We start from the raw sequence: 9,503 nt of genomic DNA, 5'->3' as shown, positions 1-9,503 counted from the left end.
ACGTTGGTCGGACGTCCACAGGCGATATTTGGTTGTCAACCACGCAAAGACCTTGCACTTCAAAGATGCCTAACTCCTCCAAATGCACACGTCTGTGGGAGATCGCTCAAGACCCATACCATACACAACCTCATGTAAACCGACTTCGCCGTGTAAATGCTGGAAGGATCAGCCGGCCAAAGGAACTTATTAAAAAGTAAATCCTACACCATCTACCCGTTCGATTGCCACAAATACATCAAATCAGCTCACGCTTAATCATTTTTTTAAAACAAAAACGCACGCTTAATCAGCTCATTATCGATCGGGGTTCATGGAGTACCAATAACAAGTTCAAACGAAAATGTGATGCCCTAAATATGTTTAAATGCCGTCCCAATGTAAGATATGTAACCTCTAGTTAAATAAATGATCAACAGCCCCACCCCAGATCCGACGTCGAAGAGGAAGAGCCCCCGCCGTAGTAGTATGCCGGGTCGGCGAGCAGGTCGGCGATGAGCTGGTCCACGCCCATCTTCTTGTCGCTGTCCAGCATCGCGTCGATGAACGCTGACGCTGCGCTATCCTCCCCGCCCACGCCGACACCATCGGCTGCAGTACTGTCAGTGTCGCCATACGCGTGTGCTCCGCCACCAGCGACCGCGGCATCCTGGTACTGACCAAGAACGACCTGCGGCGCCGCCTCGAAGGCGGCGGCGTCGTCGGCGAGGAAGTCGCTCCACTTGAGCGGGTGGTCCGGGGACGCCGCCGCCCCTGGCGCGTCGGCGTCGAGGAGCGTGATGACCTGCTGCTGCTGCTGGTTCAGGACTGCGTGGTATTTGACGTCGTCGTGCAGCGGCTGGAGCCCCGGCGCCGCCGCTGGGTTCACGGGGAGGTAGGAGGAGGAGGAGGCACCCGCGGCGCTCGGTGGCGGGCGGATGGCGAGGGTGCCGATGCTCTGCATGAGGTCGGCGATGGGGCGGTGGGTGATGGGGTCGATGCCCCGCTGCCGCAGCTTCTTGCTCAGCTTGGTGTTCCAGTAGTTCTTGACGTCGTTGTCCGTCCGCCCCGGCAGCTGGTTCGCGATCAGAGACCACCTGCATGCACCCAACACGTACACGTACTTTCATGTTACGCTCAGGTGTGAAGTATTCTCTGACAAACACTATCAATTTAAGACAGCTATTCAGATCCGTTCTTCACCGAATTTTCAGCTTTTCACTACTGTACATTCTACCAGGAAACAGAATATATTCAGAAGAACCGTAGACACGAGACTGGTCACTGCATTAAACTACATTTGTTTCTATTTTTTGATTTGAATGAACGACTGAAGTAAATTCTTGAATAGAAGTAGGACGTGATTTCCGGTATATGATCAACTGTCATAAACCAACGTGAGATTTTCAGAACTTCCATAAATCTATAAGATCTGAACGCTAGAGTATATGGTTGCAAAGTTTATATATGGCAGGAATGATGACAGAACCAGTAGCAGCAGAGTTTCGCATTCACCGAAAACTTGATGACAAAATCGAGAAAGTAAGCGATGGATGACATGCATGTACAGGTACTACACAGAGAGACGCGCCTGCTTCCCAGCATGGCATGGAGGGTGACGATGAGCTCCTCCTCCTCCTGCGTGAAGTTCTCGTGCTTGAGATTGGGCCTCAGGTAGTTGGTGTACCTCAGCCTGCAGCTCTTCCCGCACCGCTTCAGCCCTGCAGCACGCACCCATCCATGACGCAACACACATCAGCCAGAAACCATGCAAAACCAACACCATTTCGATGCCAGACGTGGATCCGGCCGGCCGGGGGAGAGGGTTCCGACCTGCCCTCTGGGGAACAGAGGTCCAGTTGCCGGTGCCATGGTTGGAGGTGTAGGCGAGCAGCTTGGCGTCCTCCTCCGCCGTCCACGGCCCCTTCTTCACGTTCGCCTTGTCGCAGCACGGCGGCCGCCCCATCCCGGCCGGCGCCACCCTCCTTCCCCTCCCCTTCTACAAGCAGCCAAACGGTGATAGATATATATATGTATAGCTCGAGAACCAGCACTGCACCAACCTCCGGTGCCCCCCGACGAGATCGCACACTGCAGGGTGGCACCGGTGTACATATAAGGGGCCGGGGCGCTCCGGCGAGAGAGATGGGGGCACGGCAACAACATGTCCAGATGGTGGAGGGGCACGCGACGGAAGCATGACCTCCCCCCTCCTCATTTAACTAGTGATGGCATGGGTTAGTGACGATCCGATGGAAACGCTTCTTTAACCCTAGTTTATGGCACGCCTGCAACTGTTTCCCTCCGGCAAATCAACAGCTTAATCAGGGAGGGATCAAATATTCAGATGCGGGTTGGTGGGTTAATCTAATCTAATCTAATCAAACGCTGTGTGTGAGGGTGGAGGGCCGGGGGCTGTTTCAAATATTTTCACGAGTTGTACATGATGATTTTCACGACATCAGCGCCGCGGAATCGGTTTTCACCTGGGAGCTGGCGATGCGATCATATCGCAGGCGCCTCTGCTCATCGCGTTTGTACGATCGTCTTGACAGTTGTGTTGGCGCCGCACATGTGATCCTTGACAGTTTGTAGTATTACGAGGAGAAAATGCATGCATGCTGTCTCAGCGTCTCGTGTTGGTTTTAGAGAAGAAGGAAGAAGAAGCACCGAGCAAGCCATTCGGGCAGAGAGGGAAAAAAACGAAGCTCAATCCAGGGAAAAGAAACAGATAGAAGTATCAAATCTAATCAAGAAAAATTCAAAAAAATAATCATATCAGAGCCAGGTTTCGATCCTGGGACCTGTGGGTTATGGGCCCACCACGCTTCCGCTGCGCCACTCTGATTTTTGTGTCTAACGTAGACCCGTACGGTACTAGTAGTAGTTTCTCTTCCAACGCTAAGCATCGCAACCAACCTATCAGGCTTCACACTGTACGCTGCAGCTTCTCTCGTGTGGATAGACATGGCACCAGCATTACGAGCCTCAGATGCAGCACCCCCACCCGCCCGTTGCTCACAGAGTTGCACTTCCCATTCCCGGGACACGTGAAGACCGACCGACCCCGACGCTCAATTCCCATGGAGTAAAGTATAGTTTCGGCACTCGCCGTCCCGGGCATCCCCACCGACAACCCCTGCGATCCACCGGCCACCGCGCCGTGGGCACGTCGCTGCCTCCGGGCCCCGCCCGGAAGTTTTGCGTGCACAAAATCGAGAAGCGGAAAAACAAACGGTTTTGCTATTTTACAGTCGACTGTTTTTCAATTCGTTGTCATTCAATTTCTTGTCCGTCTGATCTCGCACTAAGATTCACGCTGAGAACTCTGATTTTCAGGCGTGGGTTTCTTTGTAGGGTGCGTTATTATTTTGGGCTAGCCCGTTAGCGCCCTCGGGGTCTCTCGGTTCCTTTTCATTTCCCCCCAATTTTTCCCTATTTCATTTTAGGTGGCATTGTTTCGATGAGGCAGAGGGGCAGAGAGGAGGCGCTTGAGCGGCGGAGGACAGGAGGCCATTCCGTCGGGTTCATGGCGTTTCCGAGCCGCCTCTCTGCTCGAATTTGATTTTCCCTTTGATTCTCGTCTCCCCCGGTTGGGTCTTCCTCTCTCTCCCTCTTTCTCGCATTCGATTTGCCCTGTCTCTGTTCGTGTAGCTTCCAGATCTAGGGCTGTCGATTGTTGGTAGTCGTTTTTTATGCGTTGTTGTTGGTTTTGTGTGCTATGTGATTTCTATTATAGGTGCATGCTGCCGTGTTGTTGTAGTCCACCATTTTGCTCCCCTCCTGCCTGCCTAAGATGTGTGTTTTGTGTTGTTAGTCATTGGTGTAGCCACTGGTAGGTGGGTGTTCTAGGTCATCTGATGGTTGTGGTCGCTCCTCCCTGCTAATTTGTTTGTTCTACTGTAGATGAAGAGCCGTAGAGGTAGGCGATTTTGTAGTTGTAGCGCTGGATTCCCCTGTTTTCTGGTGGCCAGGGTGTCTAATCCGCATGCATTTTTTGTATGTAGATGTAGTTGTACATGGTCTGGCTTAGGATCCTGCTGGCTTATGCGATGTAGATGTAGTTTGTCATTTGTAGTTTGATTTTGGCTGACCCTTTGCTATGTAGATGTAGGTGTTATTTGTTTCATTTTCCTGCTCATGTTAGCTCTTGTAGTCCCTGAATCCCTCTTGATTTTTGTTGTCAGATGTAGGTGTTTAGTTTCCATGGTTTCATGCTAATATACCCCAAAATTTCTCTGAATTTGTGTGTACTAGGTCTGTAGTGCTGATGTAGGCCTGTAGTGTTGTTGCAGTATTAGCAAGAATCACAGTGTAATCTTATCAGAATTTGAGTGTAATGCATATGCTTCTTTATTGTAATTACAGCGCAATATACCCTAGAGTTATAGTGTAATTTAGCTCAGATCTGCACTGTAATATGCGTAAAATTGCACTGTAATTTTCCGACTCCAAATTTACAGTGTAATTTACCCCAGATTTTCACTGTTTCTATGCTTTAGGACTGTAATTGTTGCATGGTTACACTTTATTATTTAGTAGTTTTATACTGTAATTTGCATGGTTAAGTGCTGTAATTGTTGTAGGGCTTTTGGTTTTTTTGTTTTATAGATTACTTTCAGTTGCTTCATCACTGTAATTTATCAAAGATTTTCTCTGTAATTTATACGCTACAAGTCTGTAATTGTTATATGTTTCATATATATTACAGTGATTTACAGCAGATTCTTGGTATTCTTCAGTTAGCTTCAGTAATGAATTGTTGTATGGCTTACACTGTATTTTACTACAGATTTACACTGTAATTTGAATGCCTCGGCACTATAATTGTTGTAGGTTTATGTCAGATGGATTACAGTGAATTTTACTGCAGATTTACACTGTAATTTCAATGCTTTAGCACTGTAATTATTGTAGGTTTATGTCAAATATATTACAGTGGATTTTACTACCGATTTACCTTGTAGTATGACATGGGTACTTAGTACTTACAGTGTAAGTTCATCAGTTTTTACAAGTGCAAATACCTGATAATAACAGTGCAATTCTAGGGGATTTCCAGTGTAATTCGTGGGATATATGACTATAATTCGTGGGTGTTTACAGTGTAACTTTATGAGTAATACGATTGTAAATCCTTGTGAGTTCCTTTGTATTTTACAGTGTAAATCCACTATATGTTTTTTTCAGGGTTGTAGTGTAATTTCCATGCCTTTGCTATTGTAATTTTTGACATAAGACAGCAAAAATTTTGTATTTCTAGAGTTTTACAATCGCTAGCTATCACACATTCCGGAGTCTCCTGCTGTCTCTGGAATTTCTTTGTAACTAGTTTCTCTGATGGTTCTTTTTAAAGTTGTTTTTATCATGTAATAGGTCAAGCGTGGTGAAGGCCTGAAGGGGGTGAAGAAGTGGTGAAACTGGTGAAGGGGGTCAAGAATTGGTGAATGGCAGCTGTTCGGTGTGTTTTGTGGACCCTCCTTTTCTGTTTTTGTGAAACTGGGTTGTGGTCCAGGTTTAGTTGAATCGGGTTTATTTCCTGACCCGTTTTATTTTTGAAATAGAGCTACATACAACGTTGGTGGGGTAGGTTTTGGACATATAAGTGACATCTGCTTATTAGTCAGAAAATTTGAATGTTCTCCAATTGTAAAACAGTCAAATGCTAAATAGACACTCCCAAAACAAAAGGGCAATCCACAAAGCGACCTTAAAAATATCGCGGCAACGTCCAGCCAATCACCGCGCGCCAGGCTACGCGGAGCCAGGCCAAGCACGCGAGGGGCCGCCATGGTGGGCATCTCCGCAGGACGCGTGCACGCCAGCCGCCTATATATCCCTCCTGCGGCACGGCTCCTGGAAGATATTACCTGATCTGTTCCTGCCTTTCCTGCAGCAGTAGCACACACACTTTTTCGTGATGGAGGATTCGGTGGGCGAGGCGGAGAGGAGGGAGCAGGAGGCGCAGGGGAAGAAGCGCGGACGAGAGGAAGAGCAGGAGGCCGGCGCTGGTCGTGCGGTGGAGGGGAAGGCAGAGGTGGCGGTGGCTGAGGAGGGCGGGTTTCTCAGCAGCATGGCGTCCAAGATCGGCGTGGCCATGTCGGGTGCTACTAACGGCGGCGGCGGCGGCGCTGAGGACACCGGCGAAGGCAATGGCAACGGCAACGGGAACGCGCTTGCTGTCTCTGACGGCGACGGGGAGAAGGCGGCCGGCAATGGCATCTTCCACAAGCTGCTGTCCAGCTCGTCTCCTTCCCCGCCGGCCGCTGGTAAGTCACTGCGCTTTTACTTTAGCCTTTGCCGCGCAGCCTCTGCAACTTTGGTTGACAGTCTTTCGTGGAGCAGAGGAAGAGAGAAGGGAAGGGAAAGACGAGGACGAAGGCGGCGAGCAGGCCGGGATACTGAGCGCCATGGCTTCCAAGATCGGCATGGCCATGTCCGGCAATGGAACCCACGGCGGCAGCGGGGAAGATGTTGATCACAGTAACGGTGAGGGCGAGGGCAAGGAGAAGGAGATGGGAGGCGACGAGCCGAGCTCCAACGGCGGTGGGCTCGTTAAGCAGATCATGTCCAACCTCCCCACTTCAGGTGCACTGCCAATCTGCCATTTTCAGTTCCGCCATATCCTTGTGTTGTTGCCTCGATTGTTTCAGCTGACAGGATTTGCTCTCTCTCCCTCTGTTCTTTTGCCTCGCTGCAGACACTCGGGGGCCCGATGCTGAGGAGGCCTCCCTGCTCATCTCCATCATCGACGACTAGACTAGCAGGAGATAGATTTGGCACTTGTTATTTCTGGGTGTAGTTTTACATCGCCCAGCGTGCCCTCTTTCTTGATGCTCATGTTGTAACACATGTTTGCACCTTGATAAGTGTACTGGCCTGTAATCGCATTGACTGAGAACTGGTCCTCCTCGCTTATTATACTTGCTAGTACTCCTTGGAGTGTGAACATGTGGTGGAAAGAAGTGAAATAAGACTTATAATATGGAAAAACCAAGAAAATGAGACTTTTTTTTAGAAAAGGAGGATTACCAAGAAAATGAGATGAGCCTACTAAACCGGAAAGGAAAGGTCAAATAGAGTTCTCTGAAACCATTCAAAACAATGGACAACAGACACAGATACAAGACACATGTTAAAGCGGCTTCTCTGAAGCAAAGATACAAGATACACCCCTGCTAGTGACGGCACAGATGAAAACAGATGTTTAAATTTGCATTTGAACTACATATTTCCCTTACCGCAGTGATGTCCCCAAAATCGTGTCGTCATGGCATTTGGCAGAGCAAAATCATGGGAGGAAGAAATGCAGCTAGCTACGAGATTGCATAAGTCAAAATGCGTATACCACATGCCATGACATCAAACTGGCTACAGACTGGAGAAACAATATAGCTACTCAGTGCGATGCATTTGGCAGAGCAAAATCATGGGAGGAAGAAATGCAGCTAGCTACGAGATTGCATAAGTCAAAATGCGTATACCACATGCCATGACATCAAACTGGCTACAGACTGGAGAAACAATATAGCTACTCAGTGCGATGGATAGCCGCGAGACGTAAAATTTAGGTCACGCCATCTCTGAGTACATACATGCCAACGACTGAATATTGCAAAATAAACCAAAAGTTGTTCGGCCAATGCTGAATCCTGCTAATGCTTGCTAGAAAGACAGCATCACTCGATTTATAGGATGCAACGTTTCCATCACCGATTCAGTTATATCGCTCCATGAACTTCTCAATCGCCACAGAGAACGCACCAAAACCCACGCACCCGATGCATGTAGCTTGAGGGCCACCTGCAAGGAAAATACCAATTCCATTACGGATGAAATATCAAGTTGAGCTGCATAACCAGCAACAGCATAAGAATTTGCTAGTGGTGCTAGAGTGCTTTGCTAATTGTAATCCACGGTGCTGTTGTCCTCATTATTATGATTTACTGCTTTATAGCTGAATCAAAGGTGACAAAAAAAAAAGGTTTCAAAATAAGCAATCACAACTTTGGCTAAGCACTTGAAGAATCAAGGGGTAGACAAGGTAAGTAACTTTGGCTACAGACTGTTGACCTGGCACACCTACTACATGATGAGTATCTCTAAATTCCCAAATACAGACAGACATATAGCATTGGCTAAACTATCTGAAATCTCATATCAGAGAATTTGGGACAAAAACTGCTCGCCTGGCACACTGACTACATGATGAGTACGACTGCCCTTCAACTTGCCCTAGTAGGTTACTTCCTTTCTTACATCCAAAAAGAAATGTCGGCCCATCCACCCCAAGCCAACCTAAAACATCTCTAACGATTGCAGATAGGGAAATTCTCTTGGGAGCATAAATTGATCCATGATAAAAATTAATGTTGGTTCTCATCAACAGTTGTCACAAAAAAAAAACATACCTTTTGCAGCTAAAGCTCCTCCTGTGACACAGCCAGCTACTGCTGAATTGGTAATGTCATGCTTTGCCCGAGCCTGCCAGGACATGACGATTCAAAGTGTCCAAATAAGTAAGAAAAAATTACAGAAATGCTCATAAATGGAAGAAGAAAAAAATGTCACACTGCATCTACCTTCTCAACGACACATTCAGCTGCAGAGAAAATCAAGCCCATTACTGCAAAGGTCTTAGCATGGCTCATACTTTTCCTACCCATCTGTTTTGCCTGGTAGACTATTTGTTGCCTTGCTGTCATCTCCTCTGCCATTATTGGATTTTCCAAAGCTCCAAAAAATAGTCCCATAAGTACACCAAGACCACCCCCTACTGAATGAAAGCAATGCAGTTAATAACAGCTGTGCATACTCCATAAGTCCATTTTATGAAACATTATGCACTTGTAAGTGGGCCCCATGTGGGATAAGCCAATAGCTGATAATCTAAGCTGTTTAGCTTGACGCCAAATGATTAACAAGCATAGAAGCACAAGTCATCAGGCAACAACTTAACATGACTTCTAAGTTAGTATAGGACGGAGTATCCAGCCACTGATTGTTGGCTATTGTCTTAAGGATACCAAATGTCAAACTATAGGAAATAGTGATACTTTGGTAATACATACAATAGGGTGCATGGTATCAATATCACTGATTCTATCCTCTAAACCACAAATCATTAAACAGGGCAAAATCAGAAAATAGATACTTTAACATCGCAGGCCTTTGCCATGTTCCAGATTCATGAAAACTACATATATTACACAAGTGAAATGTTACTAGTACTCACACGTGAACGCGCGCGCACACACAATGTTATGGCATGCACTTATTTACAGTAACTATATACTGGGGGGGAAATGTTAGGTAGGAGCATTAGATCCAATGTTAAGTTTCTTCATTTGAAGCAGAAACAACAGGAAACATGAAATGAATGGATCAGAGCAAACTTTTTTTACGAGACAACTGGAAGAACCAGACACGCTCTGACCGATTTTATTCACTCTGCGAAAACTGTACAATCAAGCATGCAAACAGGGGAAGGCTAAAAGGAAAAACTGATAGCCGGAGGTGTGTGT

The 9,503-nt window shown here is 47.1% G+C and overlaps 3 protein-coding genes across 5 annotated transcripts in view; 1 reads left to right on the top strand and 2 right to left on the bottom strand.

Annotated features, from left to right (window-relative positions):
* Positions 1-311: 311 nt before the first annotated feature.
* LOC119293694 (myb-related protein Zm38-like) lies at positions 312-1,945 on the bottom strand. The gene is made up of 3 exons (XM_037572073.1): positions 1,813-1,945; positions 1,571-1,700; positions 312-1,076 (listed from the first exon to the last, which is right to left on the bottom strand). Exons 1-3 carry the CDS (start codon positions 1,943-1,945, stop codon positions 413-415), a joined length of 927 nt encoding a protein of 308 aa, XP_037427970.1. The 3' UTR covers positions 312-412.
* A 1,136-nt stretch (positions 1,946-3,081) lies between these two features.
* On the top strand, positions 3,082-6,909 carry LOC119296398 (hyphally regulated cell wall protein 3-like). Of its 2 annotated transcripts, none has more exons than XM_037574795.1 (5): positions 3,082-3,571; positions 5,356-5,440; positions 5,879-6,248; positions 6,325-6,567; positions 6,680-6,909. In XM_037574795.1, the coding sequence occupies exons 3-5, from the start codon at positions 5,900-5,902 to the stop codon at positions 6,736-6,738; spliced, it is 651 nt and encodes a 216-aa protein (XP_037430692.1). In that variant the 5' UTR covers positions 3,082-3,571; positions 5,356-5,440; positions 5,879-5,899; the 3' UTR covers positions 6,739-6,909. The 2 variants fall into 2 exon arrangements, with proteins under 2 accessions (XP_037430692.1, XP_037430691.1); XM_037574794.1 differs by having other exon boundaries at positions 3,083-3,571; positions 5,876-6,248.
* Positions 6,910-7,306: 397 nt separating this feature from the next.
* The window catches only part of LOC119296397 (mitochondrial import inner membrane translocase subunit TIM22-4-like), a 3,963-nt gene continuing 1,766 nt past the window's right edge, over positions 7,307-9,503 (bottom strand). Inside the window, exons 2-4 of one of the 2 annotated variants that reach the window (XM_037574792.1) lie at positions 8,562-8,755; positions 8,391-8,463; positions 7,307-7,782 (exon numbers count right to left, since the gene is read on the bottom strand). In XM_037574792.1, the coding sequence (XP_037430689.1) occupies positions 7,697-7,782; positions 8,391-8,463; positions 8,562-8,755 (353 nt within the window). In that variant the 3' untranslated portion in view covers positions 7,307-7,696. The remainder of the gene's footprint in view (positions 7,783-8,390; positions 8,464-8,561; positions 8,756-9,503) is intronic. The other variant, XM_037574793.1, reaches the window with a different exon arrangement.

This window comes from Triticum dicoccoides, chromosome 4B (assembly GCF_002162155.2).
Source record: "Triticum dicoccoides isolate Atlit2015 ecotype Zavitan chromosome 4B, WEW_v2.0, whole genome shotgun sequence".
In the NCBI taxonomy this organism is placed as follows: Eukaryota; Viridiplantae; Streptophyta; class Magnoliopsida; order Poales; family Poaceae; genus Triticum; species Triticum dicoccoides.
Note: the sequence above shows the minus strand (reverse complement) of the source record. Positions and strands in the feature narration are given on the sequence as shown.